General features: G+C 52.4%; 1 protein-coding gene across 3 annotated transcripts in view; it reads left to right on the top strand.

Moving 5' to 3' along the window:
• The window catches only part of MYH11 (myosin, heavy chain 11, smooth muscle), a 121,142-nt gene extending 93,495 nt beyond the window's left edge, over positions 1-27,647 (top strand). For 2 of the 3 annotated variants that reach the window (XM_015409942.1, XM_015409941.1), the window contains 15 exons: positions 2,685-2,829; positions 2,921-3,127; positions 4,821-4,925; positions 6,136-6,288; positions 8,495-8,743; positions 11,514-11,726; positions 13,914-14,126; positions 14,621-14,782; positions 14,949-15,077; positions 16,520-16,608; positions 20,378-20,501; positions 20,626-20,834; positions 22,321-22,429; positions 23,756-23,928; positions 26,999-27,647. In XM_015409942.1, the coding sequence (XP_015265428.1) occupies positions 2,685-2,829; positions 2,921-3,127; positions 4,821-4,925; positions 6,136-6,288; positions 8,495-8,743; positions 11,514-11,726; positions 13,914-14,126; positions 14,621-14,782; positions 14,949-15,077; positions 16,520-16,608; positions 20,378-20,501; positions 20,626-20,834; positions 22,321-22,429; positions 23,756-23,928; positions 26,999-27,146 (2,428 nt within the window). In that variant the 3' untranslated portion in view covers positions 27,147-27,647. Of the gene's footprint in view, positions 1-2,684; positions 2,830-2,920; positions 3,128-4,820; positions 4,926-6,135; positions 6,289-8,494; positions 8,744-11,513; positions 11,727-13,913; positions 14,127-14,620; positions 14,783-14,948; positions 15,078-16,519; positions 16,609-20,377; positions 20,502-20,625; positions 20,835-22,320; positions 22,430-23,755; positions 23,929-25,188; positions 25,222-26,998 lie in introns of all 3 variants that reach the window. The other variant, XM_015409943.1, reaches the window with a different exon arrangement.

Here is a 27,647-nt window from a genome sequence, read left to right as displayed (position 1 = left end):
ATGGGCTTCCAGAGAGGCAGGGTCTGGATTTAACAACAGAAGCCAGGTGCTGGGTGGCTAGTTGAATGGATTATCTGACCACTAATGGTCCTGGCCAGGGTAAACAAAAGGTGGGAGACGTCCCTGATTAGCGTCAGGAAGGATCGTTAATAATTTGAATGCTTGATTGGTTTATCCCGGTAGAAAAGACAAGTATTCAGACAAAGAATTAAATAGACTTTAGAAATGTAGATACTTTACCTGCTAGAACTCATTGTTATTCCATAAGCATAATCTCTGCTGGGTGGAGGGGGAAGACTGGAGGCTTGCTCTGAGGTTGCCTGTCATCTGAAAATGGAGACCCCTTTTTCAGAGCTGTGGCTAGCTCTGTGTTTCAGAACTAGGAGGGCCTTCCTTGGCCTGAATTTTGTGGGTCTCTGGATCAGGTTTGAATGGCATCTTTTCCTGTTCCACTGTGGGTTTGGTAAAACAACTGAGCAAATGCTAAATGCAGATTGGGCCTTGATGCACAAATGTTTACCGGTACAAGATCTTCCAGTCCTTCGCCTCCAAGGGGCAAGGTGACAGGATTGTCTATCCCTGCCAGGCACAGGTAAAGGGCACCTGATCCTCTGCACCTGATCCTGTACGGGTGCAGCCCTCCCGGTGGGCCGTCCCTGTGGGTGAGCCGGACAGGTCATGGGCCAGGGTGCAGAGGGGAACCAGGGTCCAGTCCAAAAGCCAGGGGTTCCAGAGAGCAGGTACGCCAAGTTTAGTCCAGGGTCAAGGGACTCAGGCGGCAAGTCCAAGTCCAGTCCAGGGTCAGGGTTTCCAGAAAAGCCGATAGTCAGGTCCAGTCCAAGAGTCAAGGTTCCAGTGGTCCGGTAACAGCAAGGTCAGTGGTTCAGTAGCAATGTGTACTTGTTGCATCCACAAAACTGCTAGAGCTACACTCCCAGCCAACTCCTTGGCGTTCATTCTGAAACTACTCATCCATCTCGTCAGTTGACAGCTGACGGTGGGCCATGAGTCTCGCACTCCTCCTCCTCCTTTCCTGCAACTCAGTGTGGGTGAGCTAGGTGGGCTGGGAGTGGCTGCTGTTTACTGCTTCAGAGCTACAATGTGTTGGTTCAGTTTCAGCTGCAGGCTGTGACTTCTGCTCAGCCGGTAACCTGATCTCTTGTTGTTCTCCTCCTGGCTCAGAGCTGGTGGTTCAACTATTGGCTGAGGGCCAACTGCAGGTAGCTCTTTGTCTGAGGAATCTGTGCTGTCACTGAGCACAGACTGTCTTACGACAGATCCCATGTGCCTTGTGTGCTCCTTTCCATGTTCCGAGGAGCGAGGGCAGCCAGAGCCAGTGACTGCTTGGGGCCAAAACTAGCCATGGCTTGCCAGGTAGCAGCACAGTCTTAAACGGGAAGCCCTGGTCCTCATGTCTGGATGGTGGTTCCCCTCCCGCTGTCTTTGGTTGGTGTTCTGGATTGGGGGACCCTGCCACTCCAGAAGGGTTCAAAGCAGAAAAAGCGATGCGCCGCCATTAGCAGTGCCCCAGCATCGGGAGTTTGAAACTGTGTTCCAGGGAGCCCGGACAATGCTCTGGACCTCACGTGGGGTTCCCCAGTTAGCAGACTGTCGATAGCTTGCCTGCCCACCCACACTCATCTTCCCTTGCAGGAGCAGGTCCATTCCTGGGTGCATGTACTTAAGCTGGTGCTCTGCCCAAAGATGTTCCCCGGAATCTCCTGCGACGTCTCGAGGCTCTGCAGTAGGCACGGGGCGCGCGGGGGGGGGGGATCTTAAGCATACAAAGCATCGTGCGCTACGGTGGCCACCCTTTTGGTGGAGGAAGGGGGAGGAACAACCACTGCCTCTGGTGGGGTATCGCCCACGCCACGGCTTCAGTGGGAAAGTAAAAGATGCTGCTGGCGGGGCTTCTCAGGTCTGCTCTTGGCACGTCGTGACGCGGTGCAAGACGGCGTGCCTTTTAAAAATGCTTAAAATTTTTTTTTAAAGGTTTTTAGGGGGAAATCCTGTGGGGTTGTGCCCCATATATACGCCCAAGAGCACTTTGGTCTGGGGCACAACATTGCCTGGTGGTTCCAGGCCCCACAGAAAAAGACCATTCTGCCAAAGCAATGTGCCAAGTATAGATAAAGGTAAAGGTTTCCCTTGCTTGAAAAGCCAGTCGAATTCAACTCTAGGGTTGCGGTGCTCATCTCTGTTTCCAAGCCGAAGAGCTAGCGCTGTCCGAAGACGTTTCTATGGTCATGTGGCTAGTATGACTAAATGCCAAGGTGCACAGAATGCTGTTACCTTCCCACCAAAGCGGTACCTATTTATCTACTTGCAATTTCTTCCTTGGGATCAGCTATAGGACAACATCATCCTCAGAGAACTGTTTTACCATCATTGTATATTTTCGGGGACCATCCTGCTTTCATTTGAATATTATTGTTGTTGTGACTAATTGTAACTAATGTTTTTATTGCTTTTATCCTGTTTTATATGGGCTTTGCCCTTTGTAAGCCGCCCTGAGCCCGCTCTGCAGGGAGGGCGGGGTATACATCTTAATAAATAAATAAATAAAGGAAGGAAGGAAGGAAGGGGGATGAGCCCCCCAAAGCCCCACCGTAGCTACGGGCCTGGGAAAGGGGGGAACCGCCCGTGCCCCGGCTTCAGTCTCGCTTGCGTTGCTGCCGTCACAGAGCCAAGAGGGAGCAGGAGGTGACGGTGCTGAAGCGGGCCCTGGAGGAGGAGACCCGCACCCACGAGGCCCAGGTGCAGGAGATGCGGCAGAAGCACACGCAGGCGGTGGAAGAGCTGGCCGAGCAACTGGAGCAGTTCAAGCGGGTGAGCGGGCGGGCGGCCCCCGGGGGTGGGGGGGCGGGAGGGCGGGGGCGGGCCTCTCCACGGTGGCTGACCCAGCACCTGCTTCCCCCAGGCCAAGGCCAACCTGGACAAGAGCAAGCAGGGGCTGGAGAAGGACAACGCCGACCTGGGGGCCGAGGTCCGGCTGCTGAGCCAGGCCAAGCAGGAGGTGGAGCACAAGAAGAAGAAGCTGGAAGTCCAGCTCCAGGAGCTGCAGTCCAAGTTCACCGATGGGGAGCGCGTCCGGTTGGAGCTGAACGAGAAGGTCCACAAGCTGCAGGTCAGCAGGGCCGGGCCGGGCCGGGGGATGTCTCCCGAGGGAACTCTGCCCGCTGGACCAAGAACAGGGACGTGAGAGGGTTTAGTGGTGGCCAGTGTTCCCTCTGAGCTGAGTGAGTGTGAGTTCCCTCTGAGCTGAGTGAGCCTCCGGCTCACACGTTTCTGCCTTAGCTCAGGAAGGAGGGCTCCAGAGCAAGCTTCTTTATGCAGCAGCCAAATTAATTGCTCACTCACAACTTTAATGCCAGTAGCTCACCAAGTGGGATTTTTGCTCACAAGACTCCACAGCTTAGAGGGTGCATTGAAGGGGACCGGAGCACTTTATGCTGTTGTAAATGTTGGTTTTATCTTGTTTTATTGATTTAACTATTGGCACATGTTGACCTATTTGTGTTTTAACTATTGGCACATGGTGCCCTATTTGTGAGCCGCCCTGAGCCCGCTTGCGGGGAGGGTGGGCTATAAATTTGAATGAATGAATAAATAAATAAATAAAATTAGTGTTCCCTCCAAGCTGAGTGAGTGTGAGCTAGCTCACAGTTTTTTAGTCTCCGGCTCACACATTTCTGTCTTAGCTCAGGAAGGATGGGGCTCCAGAACAAAACTAATTTATGTAGTATAGCCAAATCGCTCGCTCACAACTTGAATGCCAGTAGCTCACAAAGTAGAATTTTTGCTCACAAGACTCCATAGCAGGGGTCATTTCCTGCAGGAGCACACAGGAGCGGAGCTCCGGCAGTAAAGAGCCCAGGGGGCGGGCACATGCAACAAGCCCCACCCCCTGCTCCCAGCAGCCCTCAGGCAGAGCAAGAAGCAGCCAGGTAAGCTGCAGAGCGCCCCCCCCCCCGGTCCAAGACAGTCCAGTGGCACCTTTAAGACCAAGTTTTATTCAGGCACAAGCTCTCCCTCCTCTGCGAGGACAGATCTGCACGTTTCTCCCCCCCCCCAATAGCTAGCAATCCAAAACAGTCCAGTGGAGCCTGAGCGGTGGGTGTTGCCTTCTGACACATTTCCGGTGATGTCAGGGTGTGTGGCATATGCAAATAAGTTATGCTAATGAGCTATGCTCATGAGCTCCTGCACCTAATGACCCCTGCTCCATAGCTTAGAGGGAGCATTGTGGCTACTGAGGGTTGCTGAACCCTGTGGTTTGAGCAGGCCCATCCGTAGCTCGCTTTGCAGATAGGAGGTCCCAAAATAGATCTAGTTGAGGATCACAACTAGCAGGGTGGAGAAAGATCCTTCTCTGCCCAAGACAGAGTAGCCAAGATAGAATCAGATGGATTTATTCTGTCGTGTCATGTTTTATCTGGTGGCAACTAGATTTTGCATTCGTGTGCAAAATCAGCTCGCAGAAGTGTACCCGTGTTGTTAGTTGGACAGTCTGCAGAAAATTTTGTTTGCGTGAGTTACTTTTTGCCTCCTACTGGAAGGCTACACAACAAACAAAAATACCATGGAGAATAACAAAAACAAGTAGGCAATATATATACGTGTGTATGTGTAAATGAAAATGCATTAACAATAATAAAGTCACAACTTTTCAGCATTCAGAGACAATATCCACATTCAAAGTGCACATTGCATGTAAATGTCCAAATCCATATCAAAGCAAGCCACAACGGTCAACATGAAATAAAGGCGGCAGATTCCTTCGATGGCTCTCAGCCACCCTGTCTCCTTCCCTGTTCCAGGTCGAGGTCGAAAACGTTACCGGGCTGCTCAACGAAGCCGACGTCAAGACGATTAAGCTCACTAAAGACGTGGGGACGCTGGGCTCCCAGCTCCAGGACACTCAGGTAGGTGCCCCGGGGCACCTGGCAGGCACTTCTGGATGGGTTTAGGGATGCCAGACTCCAGGAGGGACCTGGGGACTCCCCGGAATTACAGCTCATCTCCAGGCAACGGAGACCAGTTCCCCTGGAGAATGCTTTGGAGTTAGGGGTTGCCAAACTGTGGCTTGGGAGCCACATGTGGCTCTTTCACACATATTGTGCGGCTCTCGGCTGGGCGGCTGGGGAAGCGAAGGGGAGGCGTGCTTTTTCTCCCTCCCCCCTCCCTCTCCCCTTCCATCCTATAATGTAGTGGGTTGCTGCATGGAGGAACGACATACTACGACGTGGTGCATAGCACACTTTATTAGTACAGACTGAACATGCAAACAAACGGCCGACCGGCCAACTATATACACTCCAGGGACACACCCCTGGACCCCGTTGGTGGGTTTGAATTTCCCGCCATGGCGCCCATTGGTTCCCTGTTGGAGGGACTAGGAGCCTAGTCCCTATTGTCCTTTAGAACTCAAGCTCAGGTAGCACGCTGGCCCCCGGTGGCGGCCAGCATACACAACACATCCCTTCCATCTATTTGCTTTCTTTGTTTCTCTCTTTCTTTGTTTCTCTCTTTCTCTCTTTCTTTCTTTCTCTCTTTCTTTCCACCTCTTTCTTTCCACTTCTTTCTTTCTTTCTTTCTTTCTTTCTTTCTTTCTTTCTTTCTTTCTTTCTTTCTTTCTTTCTTTCTTTCTTTCTTTCCTCTCTCTCTCTCTCTCTCTTTCCACCTCTTTCATTCTTTCTTTCCAGCTCTCTCATTAGCAAGCAAATAAACATCATTATCAATATCTGTTTTTACCCCTTTTGTTTTCATTTTTGGCAGTCTCATTTAATGTTAATTTTAAAAAGCAAATTTGCATATTAAAAAAATTAAAAACGTGAGCGTAATACTTGTTTCTGTCTTGCGGCTCTCAAACATCTGACGTTTATTCTGTGTGGCTCTTACACTGAGCAAATCTGCCCACCCCCTGCTTTGGAGGGTGGACTCTGTGGCATCGCCCACCCACTGAGGAGGTCCCTGTCCTCCCCGGGCTCCACCCCCAAATCTCCAGGAGTTTCCCAACCTGGATCTGGCAACCCTATAGCCCGATCCCCTGGTGGTGGCCGGGAGGGAGCTGGCAACCGTCGGTGGGTCGGTTGTTGGGAAGAGAGACTGACTGCCTCCCCAACTGTTCCGCAGGAGCTCCTCCAAGAGGAAACCCGGCAGAAGCTCAACTTGTCCACAAAACTCCGCCAGATCGAGGATGAAAAGAACAGCCTGCAGGAGCAGCTGGACGAAGAGGTGGAGGCCAAGCAGAACCTCGAGCGGCACATCTCCACCCTGACCGTGCAGGTGGGCCTGTCTCCGAGTCCCCAGCCATTAGGGCCACCCGTGAGCGTCGCGGGCTTTCGGTCTTGTCCGTCATTACCGCAACAGCCTGCAAGGTGGGGGGGTGGCTCTGATCCCCAGTTGGCAGCTGGGGAAACTGAGGATCAAGTGTGGTGTCTTAGCTGTGGCAAGACCCGAGGCAGAGTTAGGACTGGAACTCAGGCCCAGCATCCTTTATAACATCGCAGGAGGTCTGGGGATACGCCTCCCTCCCAGCAGAGCTACTTCATTGGTGCACCTAAAAGTAATATTTTCTTAATTGTTTGTGTAGCTGCTGGGCTGTTCTTCTGTTCACCGCTCAGGTCTGGTTGTCTATTTAGACACTTAAACCCGGCTTCTCTCTCCAGTTGTGACCCAAAGTGGCTGACAGGTTTATCCCCCCCTCCTCTGTTTTCTCCTTTCAAGAAGCCTGAGAAGGAGGTTAGGCTGTGTGACCAGCCCAAGTTCACCCAGCGAGGTTCCATGGTAGAGTAGGGATTCGAACCTGGGTCTCCCAGATCGTAGTCTGACACTCCAACCACTACGCCATAGTGGATGATGGTGGTGGTGGTGATTTATTAATTGCCCTATCCTTATGCCGGGCTGCAGGTGATGTACAAGACATCATGTCATAACATACACAACGGTACATCATCAACGTCATCAAGTATGCTGCTAAGCTTCTAATAGATCCATTAGTGAGTCAGTGAGACGCCTAGGATCCATTAGAAGTTGAGCCTGAACATTTACTGAGATCAGCGTCCTATCTGAATGTATTATCTTTTATGACTTGTTGCAAAGCACTTTATGAACAAGAGAACTTTTGTACCACTCTGACATTTCCTGAGGAAGATCCAATTTTGAAACGTTATATAATCCGGAGATGACGTTGATGCACTAAGATTTTCTTTGCACTAGGATTTGACTTATTGTGTTGTAGTGCTTCAGACTGTAATACATAGCAAGCATTTTCTTTGCAAGTCTTGTTGACCGCTTGATTTGTGGGTCAGACACTCACAACTGTTTTCTTTATACTTGTTCTCTGATTAGGTCGTGATTGTCCACATTTGTCTTATAAAATATACAAAAACATTAAAATTCAATCAAGGTGGGGCAGCCGCGTTGGTCTGAATCAGTAGGACAAAGTTAGCGTCCAATGGCGGCACCTTGAAGACCAACCAAGTTTCATTCTAGGTGTGAGCTTTCGTGTGAGCTGTTAAAAAGAAATCTTCACCATTCTGCATGCTAATGTAACAAGACACCCCTGTACGTACAACTATGATCGTCTGACGAAGTGTGCGTACACATGGAAGCTCACGCCTTGAATAAAACTTTGTTGGTCTTAAAGAGAGAGAGTTTGGTGTAGTGGTTAAGTGTGCGGACTCTAATCTGGGACAACCAGGTTTGATTCCCCCACTCCTCCACTTGCACCTGGCTGGTGTGACCTTGGGCAAGCCGTAGCTCTGACAGGAGCTGTCCTTGAAAAAGAGCAGTTTCTGTCAAGAGCTCTCTCAGCCTCACCTGCCTCACAGGGTGTCTGTTGTGGGGAGGGGAAGGGAAAGGAGTTTGTAAGCCGCTCTGAGATACCTTTGGGTAGTGAAGGGCGGGGTATAAATCCAGTCTCTTCTTCTTCTTCTTCTTAAAGGTGCCCAGCTGGACTCTAACTTTGTTCTATCAAAATTCAATATATAACTTAATAAAAATGTCAATACAAATAAAAATACGAGATGGCAATTTTGGTATGATATTATTTGTCCCAATTACGGACTACTGGCCCTTTCTCTGGGCAAGGGGAAAGGGAACTCAGAGCAAGGAAGGGGGGGGGAGAGAGAGAAAGGAGAAGTGCCAGCCGATGAGGGATCCGTTGCCGCCCTCAAAGCAAAGCCCGGCGGAACACCTCCGCCTTACGGGCCCTGCGGAACTGCATCAGCTCCCGCGGGGCCCTGGTGTCATTTGGCAGAGAGTCCCACCAGGCTGGGGCCAGGATGGAGAAGGCCCTGACCTCGGTCGAGGACAGCCAGACTTCCATGGGATGGCTCCAAGATGCACGTTTCCGTCCTCCGACGTTCACCATAAGGACAGTCTGTAAATGGATGCACTGAATCTCTGCTGTTTGAGCAAATGTTGGATTTCCTAACAGTTTACTTTTCCTTTTTTTTAAAATAATAATAATAATAATCCCAAATTGCAGCTCTCCGACTCCAAGCGGAAGATGCAGGAGTACGTCAGCACCATCGAAAGCGTGGAAGAAAGCAAGAAGAAGCTCCAGAAGGAAATGGAAGGCCTCACGCAGGAGTTCGAGGAGAAGTCGGCCTCCTACGACAAACTGGAAAAAACCAAGAACCGGCTGCAGCAGGAGCTGGACGACCTCTTGGTCGACCTGGACAACCAACGGCAGCTGGTCTCCAACTTGGAGAAGAAGCAGAAGAAGTTTGACCAGGCAAGGCTCTGACTCTCCCTGCATGGTCTCGGTTAAGACAGGCAGCCGAAATTGAGGGGGGGGAGCTTTGCGTGGCGGCTGTACCACGACTGTATCCTGTCGATCTCGTACGCGTCATCAGCAGGCGACACGTGTTCAGGCCCCCCCCCCCAGGTGCCTCTCTCAGACATTCCTCTCTTCCCCCCCCCTCCTGGCTTCCCACAGTGCTCCAACCTCCAGCCCATTTCTTAGTTCTTTTCTATTTTCCACTTATCTTCTAATCATAGTCTACCGGTAACGTTTCTTTCTACTAGTATTTTCTCTTAATTAACTTTCATCTAATAACATTAACTTTTCAATAATTGTCAATGCAAATTAAATTGTCCTTTACATCCCAATATTTTTCTAAATACTCTTTAAAGTCTTTCCAATCTGCATAGAATTCTTCTGCCTCAAGGTTCTTAAGTTTCCTTGTCATTTTGTCCATTTCAACCATGAATATTAATTTCTTTTTCCATTCCCCAATTTCCGGGGTTCTGTCTTGTTTCCAGCATTGCGTGGCGGCTGTACCACGACTGTATCCTGTCGATCTCGTACGCGCAATACCCCCCCCCCCCGTTCCCAGCAAATGGCCCTTGTGCTAGGAAACAGCATATGAAATTCACTGTGTGACTGATTTATATTAGATTTACCAGAGGTCCTCTTCTTATGGTGTCTGTCCTCTTTGGGGCTCTTTTTAAAAAGCTGGTGAAAATGCCCTCTTTTTGAGTTGGAAGGTTAGGAATATTCCTAGTTAGTAGCAATCAGTGTTCCCCCTAAGCTGAGTTAGTGTGAGCTAGCTCACAGTTTTTTAGCCTCCAGCTCTGGCATTTTTGTCTTAGCTCAGGAAGGGATGGCTCCAGAGCAGACTAATTTATGCAGGAGCCAAATCGCTCGCTCACAACTGTAATGCCAGCAGCTCACAAAGTAGAATTTTTGCTCACAAGACTCCACAGCTTAGAGGGAGCATTGGTAGCAATTGTCACAGCTTAAATTGTTGGCATATTTAAGTCTTCGGAGCCTTTGGGGTAGGGCGGGATATAAATTCAAATATAAATAAATAAAATAAATAAATATAAAATGAGATGTGTCACAGTGATCGCTTGTTTGAAGTGGTCAGTCGGGAAATACGTCCTCCTTTCTGCTTTTCAAAACATGGTAAGCCTAATTTTTACAGAACATTTCTGTGCAGCCTTTCCGGTCAAATAGGCCCCCCAAGGGAACAAACATAGCAAACATTAACACATTTCATCGTTAAAACAGCATTTAAAATAAATACATCCAGTAATTCAATAAAAACATATAAACACACCACACCAAAACCAGGGAGGAGCGACAGTAACAGTTATAGGAGGATAGGCCAAACGAAACAAGAAAAACCCTCTGCAGCTGATTTTATTGAAAAGATTGATGACCTGCCTCCCCGGCACTCGGCCTTTTCATTGCAAAGTTATAAGGGGGAAATGCAGTGTGCAGTCCATTTAAAAGATATTATTATTGACTAAATTCATGTATACCCCCACCTTTTCCCCCCGTGGAGACCCAGAGCAGCTTACATCATGTCTCATCTCCTCTATTTTATCCTCACAACAGCCTTGTGATGGCATGAGTGGGAATTTGAACCCGGGTCTTTGTTGGGGGGGGGGACTGCGGTGGCTCAGTGACTAAGACGCTGAACTGCAGACTGGAAGGTCGGTAGTTCGGCAGTTCGAGAGCCAAGTGCCGCATGACGGAGGGAGCTCCCGTCTCCTGCCAACCGAGCAGTTCGAAAGCGAGACATTGCAAGTAGATAAATAGGTACCGCTTCGGTGGGAAGGTAACAGCGTTCCGTGCGCCTCGGCGTCTAGTCATGCCGGCCACATGACCACGGAAACGTCTTTGGACAGCGCTGGCTCTTCGGCTTGGAAACGGAGATGAGCACCACACCCCTAGAGTCGGATTCGACTGGCTTTCGAGCAAGGGAAACCTTTAACCTTTACCTTTGTTAGGGATTTCAGTGTAAAAAGCAGAGTTTTTGCAGCAGAACACTTGTAGTAGCCTTTAAACAAGAAAGTTTACTAAAGAAGGGAGGGTAAACTGGGAAATATTACAAGCCAAACAAAGGATTAATAGCCTCTCTGACTGTACTAACCTACATCTTGACTCTCTAAAGTCTAAACCACATGTGCTAGCCCCGGGCAGGAGCAATAAACAACAAGGAGCAATAAACTTTCTCAGCCTCCACCCCTGGGACATCTCCTGATCTATTGATTACCCAATTGGAGAACCCCAAAACTAATAATTATGCATCTTAACACCTTGCTCTGGCGCCAGCTCTGTGCACGGTCTGCTATTGGGTCTCTCTCTAAAGAACTAGGGTGTCAGCACGCATAAACAAATATGTAAATTCTCCCATGACTTCAGGGAGAGAACCTGCAAACTCCAACAGTCTCCCAGGGTGCTAGTGCTAAACTCTTCACCGCTACACCACCCTGGCTCTCAACGAAGATTTCTGTAACTAAGATCCCCAACACCAAGCCAGGGTTCCCCTTTCTGAATGACTGTCAGTGAAAATGAGGTCCTGAGGATACAGTTTTCGATGTGCTGCAGCAGATATATTGGGAGGGTGATTTAGGGGCATCGAAACCCTCTTTTACCGAAACAAGCGTTGTCACAGGCGGAGGGGAGTCAGTAGCCGCAAACAGCCCTTTCAGAAACAAGGACCGCCATGAATATGTTGGCTCACCGTGGCGATCTTTATTCTTCTCCGCAGATGCTGGCCGAGGAGAAGACCATCTCTTCCAAATATGCCGAGGAAAGAGACCGGGCCGAGGCTGAAGCCCGCGAGAAAGAAACCAAAGCCCTTTCTCTGGCCCGAGCCCTGGAGGAGGCCTTGGATGCCCGGGAGGAGCTGGAGAGAACCAACAAGTTGTTGAAAGCGGAGATGGAGGACCTCGTGAGCTCCAAGGACGACGTCGGCAAGAACGTAAGGCCCTCCCGCCCGCACTCTGTGGCCCTTCCAAAACCCAACGGTGTTGGCACGCCCGCTGTGGCGGTAACGTTGAGAACCCAAAAGACAGAGTCAGTTAGTCCTTTCTCTGCCCAGTCTCAGTTCGAAATTAAATTTCCTTCTCAAGGTGGACTCCAAGGCCCCAGAAGGAAAATACCCTCTTCCAGATTAATCTCGCCGTCCATTTTTAAAAATATGGTCCCATCACTGGAGCGGTACCAAATGAATGAGCATTACCCAGGGGTCATTTCGTAGAAAAAGTGGTGCAGGAGCTCATTAGCATAACTCATTAGCATAACTCATTTGCATATGCCACGCCCCCTGACATCACCGGAAGTGTGTCAGAAGGCAACACCCACCGCTCAGGCCCCACTGGACTGTTTTGGATTGCTAGATATTGGGGGGGGGAATGTGCAGATCTGCCCTTGCAGAGGAGGGAGAGCTTGTACCTGAAGGTGGGCCGGGGGGGGGGGCTCTGCAACTTACCTGGCTGCTTCTTGCTCCTCGTGGCCTGACTGAGGGCTGCTGGGAGCAGGGGGCGGGGCTTGTTGCATGTACCCGCCCCCTGGGCTCCTTACTGCCGGAGCTCTGCTCCTGTGCGCTCCCGCAGGAGTGTTACCAAAAGGATGGATAAAACTAACCAAAAATAGGGCCCATTCCCTTCATTGGATGTAGTGGCAGACAGGAAGATGAGGGAAATATCAAATGAATGGTTGCCCTTGGTTTATTCATTGCTCCTGTTCCAGTGCCCCCCCCAGTCATTAGCTAATGGGGGGCGGGGGGCACCATTGCTGTGGCCCAGAGGGAGTTGACTTGAGGGGCACTGGTGGTGGTTGCCAGCCTCCAGGTGGGGCCTGGAGACCTCCCACAATTACGGCTGGTCTCCGGACCGCGGGGATCAATTCCCCTGGACAAAATGGCTGCTTTGGAGGGCGGAATCTATGGCGTTATCCCTCACCGAGGTCCATCCAGTCCCCAATTCCTGCCCTCCTCAGGATCCACCCCCAAACCTCCACAAATTTGGCAGACCTCAGGAGAAGGCTGGTAAGAAGAGAATGCCCATTTCTGACACAAGCCAAGATGCTCTGTCTTTGTGCACCCCCGTAGCCAAGGGATCTTGGGGAGAAGGGGGGGCTGATTCTTTGCCCTGGGGAGCTGCCAGAATGGCCGCGGGTATATATTTGTGTGTGTGTCGAGTGGGGGCATGGGATAAAGTTCCCCTTGAAACCCAGAGACATAAACACAGAATCGATCGTGAAAATGAGCGCAGCCGCTGACGGAATCCGTGACAAAAAACTGGGCACCGTTCTTGGAACGCAGCCACGCCCCCATCCCTCCAGATGAGCCAGTCTGGTGTCGTGGTTAGGTGGGCGACTCTAATCTGGGAGAACCGGGTTAGATTCCCCACTCCTCCACTTGCACCTGCTGGATGACCCGGGGCAAGCCATAGTTCTGTCAGAGCTGTTTTCTCAAGGGCAGTTCTCGAACGAGCTCTCTCAGCCCCACCTACCTCACAGGGGGTCTGTTGTGGGGAGAGGAAGGGAAAGGAGATTGTAAACCACTCTAAGACTCCGAGTGAAGGGCGGGGTATAAATCCAATCTCCTTCTCTTCTCCTTCCTCTTCCTCCTCCGCCTCTTCTTCTTCCTGCTCCTCCTCCTCTTCTTCTGAGCCAGTTTGGTGTCATGGTTAAGTGCGCGGACTCTAATCTGGGAGAACCGGGTTAGATTCCCCACTCCTCCACTTGCACCTGCTGGATGACCCGGGGCAAGCCATAGTTCTGTCAGAGCTGTTTTCTCAAGGGCAGTTCTCGAACGAGCTCTCTCAGCCCCACCTACCTCACAGGGGGTCTGTTGTGGGGAGAGGAAGGGAAAGGAGATTGTAAACCACTCTAAGACTCCGAGTGAAGGGCGGGGTATAAATCCAATCTCCTTCTCTTCTCCTTCCTCTTCCTCCTCCGCCTCTTCTTCTTCCTGCTCCTCCTCCTCTTCTCCTTCTCTTCCTCCTCTTCTTCCTGCTAGTCTTCTTCTTCTTCCTCCTCCTCTTCCTCCTCCGCCTCTTCTTCTTCTTCCTCCTCCTCTTCTCCTCCTCCTCTTCTTCTTCTCCTCCTTCCTCCCCTCCCCCCCCCGTAATAACCCATCCTCCACCTGCCCTTTTTCTTGCAGGTCCACGACTTGGAGAAGTCCAAGCGGGCCCTGGAGCAGCAGGTGGAGGAGATGAAGACGCAGCTGGAGGAGCTGGAGGACGAGCTGCAGGCCACGGAGGACGCCAAGCTGCGGCTGGAGGTCAACATGCAGGCCTTGAAGGGCCAGTTCGAGAGGGACCTGCAGGCCCGGGACGAGCAGAACGAGGAGAAGAGGCGCCAGCTCCAGAAGCAGGTATGTCAGGGACACGACACCCCCCACCCCCCACAGGCCTCCAGGGGGAAATGACGGGCCTGGGGGAAGAGGTGCCCGTCGCCTTTCCCCTCCCGGGTTTCTGCCTTCATTGGTGACCATCGATGGTAAGAAGAAGTTAGCTTTTCCTTGAAGGGGAAAGGGGAGCGACTGTCTTGGTGGGAGTCCCCAGCTGATTGGGTGACGGTGGAAGGAGATCGTTTGAGGCTGACCAGGGAGGGATTTCTGAGCATTGCGGATGGCCGGCGAGGAGACGCCATTAGGGGATCCCAAGAGCTTTGCAGGGAAATTTGGGCAGCTCTAGGGTGCCTGTCCCTCACCCCCCAAACACGTTTCACTTTTGGGAAACGGGGTGCATGGTGCCTTCTGTTTCTTTGAGGCCGTTCTGCGTGTTCAGTTGTCAAATGTCTGTGGGGGGGGGGGGGCTTTGCCCCCCCATCCCCGCCAGCCCTGACGGCCTCTTTCCCCTTGGCCAGCTTCACGAGCTGGAGACGGAACTGGAAGACGAGAGGAAACAACGGGCCCTGGCGGCCGCAGCCAAGAAGAAATTGGAAGTTGACATCAAGGACCTGGAAGGCCAGGCGGACTCGGCCAACAAGGGCCGGGAAGAGGCCATCAAGCAGCTCCGGAAACTTCAGGTGGGTTGGGGGTCTTATCTAGGATTTATTACCTTTCCGTGGGGCTTTACACAAATGTGCCATGAGACGGTGGTGGCGGAGGCAGATAGGAATAAGATAGGAAACGGCACCAAACTGTTGATGCGCTTAACCCCATGATGCCCTTGTTACCCACCGGACCTCGTAGGCTCAGATGAAGGACTTCCAGCGGGAACTGGACGACGCCCGTGCCGCCCGAGAAGAGATCTTCGCCACCGCCAGAGAGAACGAGAAGAAGGCCAAGAGTCTGGAGGCTGAGCTGATGCAGCTGCAAGAGGTGAGTGAGGCTCGGGGGGTGGGTGGGGGAGCCCAAGTGGGGCTTCAGCTCCACAGGAACCCAGGAACATACAACTCTGGCGTCCCAGGCAGGATCTTCCACATGCCCAAACTTTCCACTGTCTGGGACAGTGATGGTCTGTCCTCTTGGTGTTTGGGGGGGGCCACAGTGGGAGGGTTTCTGGAGTTCTGGCCCTGCTGATGGACCTCCTGATGGAGTCCAGAGTGCTGGACTGGATGGGCCATTGGCCTGATCCAACATGGCTTCTGTTGTGTTCGTATGTCTGGGGCAGTGATGCTCTGTCTTCTTGGTGCTTGGGGGGGCAACAGTGGGAGGGCTTCTGGAGTTCTGGGCCTGCTGGTGGACCTCTTGATGGCCCCCGGGTTTTGGCCACTGAGTGATACGGAGTGCTGGACTGGAAGGGCCATTGGCCTGATCCAACAGGGCTTCTGTTGTGTTCTTATGTCTGGGGCAGTGATGCTCTGTCTTCTTGGTGCTTGGGGGGGCAACAGTGGGAGGGCTTCTGGAGTTCTGGCCCCGCTGGTGGACCTCCTGATGGGCCCTGGGTTTTGGCCACTGTGTGATACGGAGTGCTGGACTGGAAGAGTCATTGGCCTCATCCAACAGGGCTTCTGTTGTGTTCTTATGTCTGGGGCAGTGAGAGAGAGAGAGAAGAGTAGTCCAAATTCTCTCTGTAAGTGCAAAAGTGTAATGTCTCGCTCAGGGGTCCTTTCGTAGAAAAAGAAGTGCAGGAGCTCATTATCACTCATTAGCATAACTTATTTGCATATGCCACACCCCCTGACATCACCGGAAATGTGTCAGAAGGCAACACCCACTGCTCCTGCAGGAAATGACCCCTGGTCTCGCTGCAATTGCCAGTATTGGTTATTTCCATACATTTCTTTTTTTTGTATACTCGTGAATATCGTTTCATGATGGCTGACTGAAGCCTGTAGATTTAACTGCAAACGAGCCCTCAGCATTTGGCAGGTGGAGACGCTCCCAGAGCCAGTTTGGTGTAGTGGTTAAGTGTGCGGACTCTAATCTGGGAGAACCGGGTTTGAGTCCCCACTCCTCCACATGCACCTGCTGGATGACCTTGGGAAAGCCATAGTTCTAACAAGAGCTGTCCTTGAAAGGGCAGTTCTGGAAAGAGCTCTTTCAGCCCCACCTACCTCACAGGGTGTCTGTGGTGGGGAGGGGAAGAGAAAGGAGTTTGTTAGCCGCTCTGAGACTCCTCTGGGTAGTGAAGGGTGGGGTATCAATCCCATCTCTCCTCTTCTCTTCTTCATCCCCTGGGATGTGATGCGAGGTGCTGGTTGACAGGTTCAGCTGTCTGGCCAGGAGATGTGTAGGTACTTCCTAGGAGCTGGCACTCCCCCCCTTTTTTTTTTGATGTGCCGGAGCCTGTCTCTCTCTCTCTCTCGTGACTTCTGTAGGACCTGGCAGCGGCCGAAAGGGCTCGGAAACAGGCTGAGCAGGAGAAGGAGGATCTGGCCGAAGAGTTGGCGAGCTCTGCCTCTGGAAGGTAAGCCGGCTGGGAGATGGAACCTGCCGAAATCCAACGTGCTGTTCTTAGGTTTCCACTTTTGAGCATTTGTTTTGTGTCATTCCCTCCCTCCAAAGCATCTGGGGATGTAGATGTATTTTAGCCCCCTTTTTGGACTGGGCAAAGCGTGGCCCAGGCATCATCTCAGAAATCCTCACAACAGCCCCGCCTGGTAGGCCTGTAGTATTCAACAGGGCCTTTTGCACCGGAAACGGAGCTGCGCTGTAACAATGCGGTCAGAAAGCAGCTCAGAGTAAAAAGGTAAACGGCGAAAGCCAGTCGAATCCGACTCTAGGGGGCAGTGCTCATCTCCATTTCCAAGCTGAAGAGCCAGCGCTGTCCGAAGACACTTCCGTGGTCATGTGGCTGGCCTGACTAGATGCCGAGGCGCACGGAACACTGTTACCTTCCCACTGAAGTGGTACCTATTTATCCACTTGCAATTTCTTGCTTTCGAACTGCTGGGTTGGCAGGAGCTGGGGCCAGAGACGGGAGCTCACTCCGTCACGCGGCACTCGGGTCTTAACCTCTGAGCCACCGCGGCCCCAGTAGAAAGGTTAGGGACTGCTACAGCAGACTCCAGCGGCGCCTTAGAGACCCATGAGATTTCCAGGGAATGAGATGTCAAGATTCAAAGCTCCTTTCGTCAGGGACTGCAGACAACGCCACTTTGTATAATTTTCACATTGGTTTAACCACGTGCCAGGTTTGCTTGTGCCGTGCTTCACCTCTGGCGGCATCCGGGTTTCTACGTCCAGTCCTGTTTGCCTGGTCGATCCGATCTTCCGCCCTGGTGATTGCACTGACTCACTCTGTGCAATCCACCTAGAGCAGGGGTGTCAAACTAATTTGTCATGAGGGCCAGAATTAATGTATGCAAAAACAAATATGGTCACAGTCCATAGACATGCAAAAATAGAACCACAAGAACTGCACACAGTGCGCTCAATATTTCTTTAACGAAAACCGTAAAGTTATAAATATGAAATGTACAAAAGTGATAATAATACATTCAAATGTGTAAGTTCAGATACATAAAGATAGAAGATGACAACGATGGGACGGTGGTCTCTGGAATGCGATGCCGTTTTGACAAACGTCTTCTTCTAACCAAGAGTCTGTAAGTTGATGTATGAAAAATTGCACTTCAATGGAAAAGTAATGGAGAAGAACATCTATCAAACACATAAGCTTTATTCTGTTTGAGAGATGTTCTTCTCCATTACTTATGCAATGAAATAGGTGAAACTATTGAACTCCATGTGAATTGGGCAGCTTTTCCATTGACGTGCAATTTTTCATACATCAACTTACAGACTCTTGGTTAAAAGAAGAAGTTTGTCGAAACGGCATCGCATTCCAGAGACCACCGTCCCATCGTTGTCATCTTCTATCTTTATGTATCTGAACTTACACATTTGAATGTATTATTATCACTTTTGTACATTTCATATTTATAACTTTACGGTTTTCATTAAAGAAATATTGAGCGCATTGTGTACAGTCCTTGTGGTTCTATTTTTGCATGAGGGCCGGAATGACATGAATGAGACCTTGCTGGGCCGGGCCATGTATGCCTTAAAATTTAATGCCAGGTAGCAGAGATATAAACTTTATAAAGGACACAAACACAAAGGTTTTTTTTAACTTAAAATAAAAACATGCTTAAAACATTAGCACCCTTGCAGTATTCTGTTTATTTACAGAGCCAGTTTGGTGTCGTGGTTAAATGTGCGGATTCTAATCTAGGAGAACCAGGTTTGATTTCCCGCTCCTCCACTTGCACCTGCTGGATGACCTTGGGCAAGCCATAGTTCTGATAAGAGCTATTCTTGAAAAAGAGCAGTTTCTGTCAAGAGCTCTCTCAGCCCCACCTACCTCACAGGGTGTCTGTTGTGGGGAGGGGAAGGAGTTTGTAAGCCGCTCTGAGACTCCTTTGGGTAGTGAAGGGCCGGAGTATAAATCCAATCTCTTCTTCTTCTACTTACCTCACAGGGACCTGTGGGGAGGTAGAAGAAGAAGAAGAGGGGAGGGGAAGGAGAAGGAGGGGAAGGAGTTTGTAAGCCTCTCTGAGACACCTTTGGGTTGTGAAGGGTGGGGTATAAATCCAATCTCTTCTTCTTCTTCTTGCTCTGAATGATTGCATCAAAATGTCTGTGCTGTTGCAATCTTGAGTATGCTGTTCAGCTGTGTGTATCTGTAAGCTGCAGACCTACAACGACGCAGCAGCAGCAGAACTGGAAGAAGCAGCAGAAGACAGCCAGTTCCACTGCAGGCCTGATAGAAGCCCTCCGAGGGCCTCATTCGGCCCCCTGACTGCATGTTTGACACCCCTGGCCTAGAGACCCAGCAAGAAAGAGACTATAAATAACATAAATAAACAGAATAAGAGAGGGGTTTGCCTAAGGAAGGACACTGAGTTAAGCTGGTGGGAGAGGCAGGACTTGAAGCAGGGGGTCTCCCTGGCTGCAGCTCCTACATCTAGCCACTCCGGGGCACCAAATTCCAATTCCAACCCCATCAGGTGCAATTAGAGTCGCCAGGTGTCCCACCCAGGAACCGGTGGGGGATGAGGGGGACTTACCGGGAGTAGGAGGGAGGCCTAATCAATGTGCCTACATCACTGCGCACGTGAGCCAGAAGTGACGTCATCACGTCGGGGTGACGCTCTGGTATTTTTGGGGAAACTCTACGGTAAATTTGGCTTCTACCACAGAGTTTTTGCCCAAATACCAGATTGTCACCCTGATGTGATGACATCACTTCCGGGTCACATAGGAAGTGACATAGATATGTTGCTGCATGTCAGCTGGGCTCCCTCTTTTTCGGGTTAAGTTCCACCCACTGGCCAGCTGATCGGTGGCAGGTTTTGGGGCCTGTCGGTGGGGGACTCCCCCCCCACCTCCAACAGGGTGCCTGGCGACCCTAGATGCAATGCTGACATATCGTGTATGCATTTTTCAGTCAACAGTGAGCAGTGAGTTACAGGAGCTGGGTATGTTGTAGCCTGGAGAGGAGACGACTGAGAGGTGATAGGATAACCATCTACAAGTACTTGAAGGGCTGTCCTATAGAGGATGGTGCAGAGTTGTTTTCTGTTGCCCCAGAAGGTCAGACCAGAACCAAAAGGTTGGAATTAAACCAGAAGAGCTTTCGGCTAAATATGAGGAAGAACGTCCTGACAGTCAGATCGGTTCCTGAGTGGAACAGGCTTCCTCGGGAGATGGTGGGCTCTCCTCCTTCTCTGGAGGTTTCCAGACAGAGGCTAGATGGCCATCTGACAGCCGTGCGGATTCTGTGAACTTGAGCTGATCACGCGAAGGGAGGACAGGAAGGGCTGCCTCAGTGCTTAGTTCTCGTGGCCCTTTCTGACACGCCCGGGGAAATGCTGATTGCCATGTTGGGTCAGGAAGCCATTTTCTCCAGGCCGGTTTGGCCGGGGACCCTGGAGGGTTTTTTTGTCGTCTTCTGGACTTGGAACAGTGGTCAGTGGAGGTGTGTGTGGGGGGTATTTGTGAATTTCCTGCATTGTGCAGGGGGTTGGACTAGATGACCCCGGAGGTCCCTTCCAGCTCTATGATTCTCTGATTCTATGATACAGCCAGACAGTGACATAGGGGAACAACCTCTCGCTCGAGCTGCATTGAAGGAAACCTGCTTGGAGTTTCCCGAGTTAGGAGGAAAGCGGGTTTCAAGATCCTGACAACGAGGCAGCCTCCCCCTTTTCTGACCTTCCGGGTGTTTCTAGAACGAGCCTCCTGGACGAGAAGCGGCGCTTGGAGGCCCGCATCTCCCAGATGGAAGAGGAGCTCGAGGAGGAGCAGGGCAACATGGAAGCCATGAGCGACCGCTTCCGGAAGGCCGTGCAGCAGGCAAGTAGAGGGGGGCTCCGGGGCGTAGGGGGCAAGGGGTAGACCGGCCCATGCGCCGCAGCTTCTCCGGACTGCCCCCCACCCCTCGACTCACAGGGCTCGTTCTCCATCTGCGGCTCCTCAGGCCGAGCAGCTGAACAATGAGCTGGCCTCGGAGCGGACCACGGCCCAGAAGAACGAGAGCGCGCGCCAGCAGCTGGAGCGGCAGAACAAGGAGCTGAAGGGAAAGCTGCAGGAGATGGAAGGGGCCGTCAAGTCCAAGTTCAAGGCCACCATCACGGCCCTGGAAGCCAAGATCGCTCAGCTGGAGGAGCAGCTGGAACAGGAATCCCGGTACGTGGATGGTTGGGGGGGCAGAAACCCGTGTGGGGAATTTATTTATTATCAGATTTATACCCCGCCCTCTCGGCCGAGGCCGGCTCAGGGGGGCTTACGTAAAAGAATAAAAAACACACAAGTAAGCATACTGGCTCCATACTGGTGGAATGAGCTCCCGGAAGAGATCAGGGCCCTGCAGGATCTTCTACAGTTCCGCAGGGCCTGCGAGACGGAGCTCTTTCGCCAGGCTTTCAACTAGGAGCCGCCCTCACCACTACCGCCAACATCTGTGGTCATGGGCCGGCCCCAGCTTTGAGATCGAGCCATACCGTCATGTGACGCCAGAAGATCACTGAGTCGGAAACTATCTGCTTGTTACATCATATAGCACGCCATCTCAATTAAAGAGGGAATGATTATTATTACTAGCACTTTATGATTACCTGATTGTTTTAAAATGTTTTGAATTTTTTAATGTGGATTTTATGGTACCTTGTACCGGCTAAGGTAAGCCACCCTGAGCCTGTTCGTGGGGAGGGCGGGATACAAGTGGAATGAATAAATAAATTTAAATAATCCTAAAACCATATAAAACATTCCAACACTGAAAGGTGCTAACGCTAATGACACTAATAGGTTATTAAAGGGTGGCGGTCGACCTGCAGTATTCCATCCTAGTGGTCAGCCCATAGATCTAACCGGGGCTCTTTTTGTAGCAGGAACCCCTTTGCATATTAGGCGACACACCCCTAATGTAGCCAATCCTCCAAGAGCTTACAGTAGCCCCTGTCAGAAGAGCCCTGTAAGCTCTTGGAGGATTGGCTACATTAGGGGTGTGTCGCCTAATATGCAGAGGAGTTCCTGCTACAGAAAGAGCCCTGGATCTAACCTTTGTGCAACCGGCACAGGCTCTTTCTGGCTTCAGGGAACAGGGTTCTCTATCGTGGGCGGCTCCTAATTGAAGGACTGGCGGAAGAGCTCCGTCTTGCAGTCCCTGAGGAACTGCATGAGGTCCCGCAAGGGCCCTGATCTCTTCTGGGAGCTCATTCCACCAGAGAGGAGCCGCCACCGAGAAAGCCAGCCTGGCGTCCTTGGGTCCGGGGAGGGTCAGTTGATTTTGGGGCCCTGACCACAGTGCTCTCTGGGGAACATGTGGGGAAAGGCGGTCCCTCAGGTGTGTAGGTCCCTGACTATAAAGGGCTTTAAAGGTAAGAACCAGCACCTTGAAGCGGATTCGGTATGCTATCAGTAGCCAGTGTGATGCCTTCAGCGCATGCTGGGTGTGCTCCCACATAGGGGGAGGCCCATTAATACACTGGCTGCAGGAATCCGGTGACTGAAACGAGCCAATGTGTTTCCCTTGGTGGCGACGGCTTGCCAGGTGGGCCTTTCTTGGGGGAGGGCCCAGCAGCTTTCTCTTCCCCGCCTCGGTCCGCCCTTCGACCACAGTGCCTTTGCTCTGGTCAGCCCCGTACTATAAATCCCTCTCTTGCCCCCCCAGGGAAAAACAGACTGCGACAAAGACCCTGCGCCAGAAAGACAAGAAGCTCAAGGAGGTCTTGCTCCAGGTAGAGGACGAGAGGAAGCAGGCAGAGCAATACAAAGACCAGGTGAGCACAGCGGGCGCCAGCCAATGACGTGGCAGGGGGAGGGCCTAATCTGGTGGGAAGGGGCGGGGCTTAAGGGGAGTCTGAGCTTATGAAGCCACGCAATGAACTAAGACAATCAAAATTTTATCCCAATGGGAACAAGTGAATGAGCGGTGATCTGGGAAGGAGAACCCAGGTTCAAATGTCATGGCTGCTACTGAGCAGGGGACCGGGGTTCGTCAAGTTCAGTATCGCCTGCTCAGACCAGCAGCGTCTCTCCAAGGTCTTTCCCATCCCCTCCTGCCTGGTCCTTTCTAACTGGAGATGCTGCTGGGGATTGAACCTGGGACCTTCTGTGTGCCAAGCAGAGGCTCTGCCATTGACTCACAGCCCTTCTTGACAGCTCTCCAGGGTCTCAGGTGGAAGTCTTTCCCATCACTTCCTGCCTGATCCTTTTAACTGGAGATGTCGGGGACTGAACCTGGGACCTTCTGCATGCCAAGCAGGTGCTCTTCCACTGAGCCATGGCCCCGCTTTACAGCTCTCCAGGGTCTCAGGCAGAGGTCTTTCCCATCGCCTCCTGCCTGGTCCTTTTTAACTGGAGATGCCGCTGGGGATTGAACCTGGGACCTTCTGCATGCCAACCAGAGGCACTTCCACTGAGCCACAGCCCCTCTTTACAGCTCTCCAGGGTCCCAGGCGGAGGTCTTTCCCATCACCTCCTGCCTGGTCCTTTTTAATTGGAGATGTCGCTGGGGATTGAACCTGGGACCTTCTGCGTGCCAAGCAAAGGCACTTCCACTGAGCCACAACCCCTCTTTACAGCTCTCCAGGGTCTCAAGCAGAGAAAGGTCTTTCCCATCACCTCCTGCCTGGTCCTTTTTAACTGGAGACGCTGCCAGGGATCGAACTTGAGACCTTCTGCCTGCCAAGCAGAGGCTCTGCCACTGAGCCACGGCCCCTCTTGACAGCTCTCCAGGGTCTCAAGCAGAGAAAGGTCTTTCCCATCACCTCCTGCCTGGTCCTTTTTAACTGGAGATGCCTCTGGGGATTGAACCAGGGACCTTCTGCATGCCAAACAGAGGCTCTTCCACTGAGCCACAGTCCCTCTTGACAGCTCTCCAGGGTCTCAGGCAGAGGTCTTTCCCATCACCTCCTGCCTGGTCCTTTTAAACTGGAGATGAGGAAGGATCGAACCTGGGACCTTCTGCCTGCCAAGCGGAGGCTCTGAGCCGCAGCCCTTCCCAAACGTCCATCGGCAGGGTGCTGGGGAGAGGATGGGGGTCCCCCGAAGGGCCCTCGACCAGTGCCCCGCCGGTGACTTCCTCCCTCGCCTCCCCATTCCAGGCCGACAAGGCCAGTTCCCGGGTGAAGCAGCTGAAGCGCCAGCTGGAGGAGGCCGAGGAGGAGTCCCAGCGCATCAACGCCAGCCGCCGGAAGCTGCAGCGGGAGCTTGACGAGGCCACGGAGAGCAACGAGGCCATGGGCCGGGAGGTGACGGCCTTGAAGAGCAAGCTCAGGTGGGTCTGGGGGAGAGGAGGGAGCCAAGCGGGCGCAGGCCTGGGCGACCCCTCCCTCGGGGTGTCCTTCCTGCGGCAAGAGGCACCGCGCAGCCCCCTCCGTTGCAGATACCCAAGATCCCCTCCTCTGGGGGGGTGCTCCACGCTAGCGGCATCTACGAGGACTCACGGGAGGGAGGGAGGGAGGGGCCCCCCATGTGGCCAAAAAAGGAAGGCATCCGGGTGTCCCTAACTGGTTTCTAACGAAGACAGGAAACGTTAAGTCTTCGAAAATAAGAAGTTACGCCCCCCCCCAACCAAGCAGCCCTTATTAGGGGACATCAGGCTAATCCCCCTAAGGTGCCCCGTTGCAGCAGGGTATAGTTCACTGGGGAGGGGTGTGTGAGCGACATCTTCAACGCACAAGGGGACATTTGCAAGACCCAACGGAACTGGACTAGACGTCGGTTCCCCCTGACAAAGCCATAATGCACCCACAGCCTTCCGCATCCCGAAGGGAACCCAGCGAAGGGCTCTCCGTTGCTTGTCCCGGGGTCAAGCTGCTCTCTCTGTTTTGGATGCGGGCAGACCTGTTCCAGGTGGACCCCCTACGTGTGGGTCAGTGCTCCCTCTAAGCTGGGGAGTCTCGTGAGCAGAAATCCTACTTTGTGAGCTACTGGCCTGAAAGTTGTGAGCCAGCGATTTGGCTGCTGCATGAGTTAAGTTTGCTCTGGAGCCAACTGCTTCCTGAGCGAAGGCAAAAATGTGTGCGCCGGAGGATAAAAAACTGTGAGCGAGCTCACACTTACTCAGCTTAGAGGGAAGACTGAGTGTGGGTGCCATTGGCACTCCTGTGTTCCAGTCCCTGCCCAACTCAAAGTCACCAACTCTCTGGGCGGGGCACTGCCCTTCTCCGCACCACTCCGGTCTGCAGCGACCAGAAGAAGAAGAAGAGATTGGATTTATAGGGTGGGGCTGAGAGAGCTCTGACAGGAACTGCTCTTTTTCAAGGACAGCTCTTATCAGAGCTAGGGCTTGCCCAAGGCCTTCCAGCCAGGTGCAAGTGGAGGAGTGGGGAATCGAACCCGGTTCTCCCAGATTAGAGTCTGCGCACTTAACCACGACACCAAGGGAGGCGAACTGAGCTCAGGCCTACCATCCCACTGGAGGGACGGACTGAATGCCCCTGCCGTAAACGTTCCCGACCCCTCTCTCAATGACTTAACCCAATCTCCCGGGAAACAGTGGCTAACTCTTTGGGGCTACTTGTTTCTGTTGCAGGGGAAACCCGGAACCTCCGCAGTGACTGAACAGGTACCACGCCTTCAACGTTGCAGTCGGCTTCTGTCCTACAATTTTTTCCTTTCCCCCCCCCCCCCCCGATAAATCCCTTATAAGATTCCTGCAAACTGTGAAGGCTTGGATATCTACATGTCAGTGTGTCTTAAACCAAAAGAGACAAATATTACAGATTTTCCCCCCCTGCTAGGTAGTCAGGAACCCCCTTCCTTCCTCCTCTCTCCCAGGGCACGCACATCAAATTTTATAACCACTCCCAGCAAGACGAGTGATTTCTGCTTAAAGAATCTGATAAAAAATATTTTTACAACCCATGTGCGCACACACAACAGGAGAAAAATACCCCATGTGGTCAGCGTTGTATAGCATTCATCTCATTTCTATCCCCACATTTCTTTTCCAGCGGTGACCCAAAGCAACTTAACGACATTATCCACTTTTCCATTTTGTTCTCACAACTACCTTGTGATGTAGGTTAATCTCGCAAAGCTCCCTCTAAGCTGTGGAGACATGTGGGCAAAAATTCTACTTTGTGAGCTGCTGGCATTAAAAGTTGTGAGCGAGCGATTTGGCTACTGCATGAATTAGTTTGCTCTGGGGCCATCCCTTCCTGAGCGAAGACAAAAATGTGTGCGCCAGAGGCTAAAGAACTGTGAGCTAGCTCACACTGACTCAGCTTAGAGGGAACACTAGACTCTGAGGGCGTGTGATTGGTCCCAAGGTCACCAAGGAAGCTTCCGGGGTAAAGCAGTGATTCAAACCCTGGCTTCCCGGGTTCTAGTCTTGCATTCTTAACCAGTGGCTTGGCTCTGTCGCTGTGCACCTTACTGTGTGTTCCATCCGGATGCAAAATAGCATTTTGCCGGTTGGACTCCTCGGCTGGAGGAATTAGCCTGTTTCAGGGGCCCTGCCGAAGCAAGATTCGGCACACACACACACACAAAAAAAAACACGCAGGGACTAGCAAGCCTATTTTAGAAGCTGAGCTGTTAAATTTTGTTCGGCTGTAAAGGTTTGGGAATGGCCGAGCACTAGAATATGGATCTGCGCACCCACAGCCACGCAAACGGCCCGCTCTGACATAGGGACCTGCCCTAGTCCGGCCCTGGACCTCGCTTTGGGGCTTTCCCACTGGCCGTCCAACCCGCTTGGCGAAACCAGCCGCGCCGGCCCCGGTCTGTAATATTTGTGGAGCCTCTTTTGGGAAACCACTTGGCTGCTGCTGCTGCACCCCTCTCTCTCGGGGCAGGGCAGCGAGGCCCGGCCTCTGCCTCATCGCCGCCCACACGGGCTTCTCTCTCCTCAGCAAGGGCACGGCCGTTTCTGTGGGACTTTGTTCGTTTTCAGTTTAGCGTGCCGCCACCCACCCACCCCGCATCGTCCTCTTCTCACCGACGATTCGGCCTGTCTCGCCTGCCTTAGGACGTGGAGGGCAGGGGGCGGGCTAGCCATACTGGCACTGGGGCATGCACGAGTCCCCTGGAAAGGGCACCTCCTCTAACAGAAGGGGCTGACTTTGGCTTGTGACCCACCTACCTGCCAGACCCCCGTTTCTGTTTATTTCCTGCAAAATGTGCCTCCCTCCCCCTCCAGGCAACGGGGTCCCAAGCTGGGTAACGTCAGTAAAAACAGCACAAGATCTTAATTCTCAACAACATTAAGAGAGGCGTCAGTGAGACACCCTGAACCCAAACGGGGCACCCGCGGGGCCGACGCGCCTCCACCTCTTTCCTTCGGGGACAGCCAGTGAGCAGCACTGACGTTGCCGCCTTCCCCGATTTTGTCTCTTCAGGCGTGGGAACGAGCCGGCCTCTTTCGCCCCCTCTCGGCGCTCCGGCGGCGGGGGCCGGAGGGCGGTTGAAAACGCCACCGTCGAGGGCTCCGAGGAGGAAGCCGACGCTCGAGACGGAGACTTCAACGGAACGAGAGCCAGCGAATAAAACGCCACGCTTCCCGAAGCAGTGCCTGCAGCAGAAAATCGAAAAACTCCAGACCAAACTTGAGGGGTGCGCGCGCATGTGGTGTGGTGTGTATACGTCTAGCACTGTCCGCGGCCTTCCCTTAGGCCAACGCCCTCTCCCCGCCCCCTATGACAGTGGAAAGGCCACAGCCAGCTTTTCCTCCTGTACACCCACACGCGGAATGCTTGTGTGACCGCTGCGCAAGGCCTTTCCCCCAGGGGGTTGATACAGCAACACTGTGCTTCATGGAGGGGGCCATGCCCCCCCCCACAGGGGGGGCCCCTGCCGCCTCCCCTCTCTTGCTCCCCCCCCCCACTTTCCCTACTTCATTTCTAAGTGTTGCGTTTGGATGCTACACCCCCAACGCCGCTGACTTCACTAGATCAAGTGCCTTCCTTCGCCACTTTAATTTTCATTTGGGGGGGGGAGGTAAAATGTTAAGAGGTCAACCGTTTTCAAATTTCCGAATGTGCTTTAAAA

This window comes from Gekko japonicus, unplaced genomic scaffold (genome assembly GCF_001447785.1).
Source record: "Gekko japonicus isolate JY-2015 unplaced genomic scaffold, Gekko_japonicus_V1.1 scaffold78, whole genome shotgun sequence".
Taxonomy (NCBI): domain Eukaryota; kingdom Metazoa; phylum Chordata; class Lepidosauria; order Squamata; family Gekkonidae; genus Gekko; species Gekko japonicus.
This window is presented reverse-complemented; position numbering and strand designations above follow the sequence as displayed.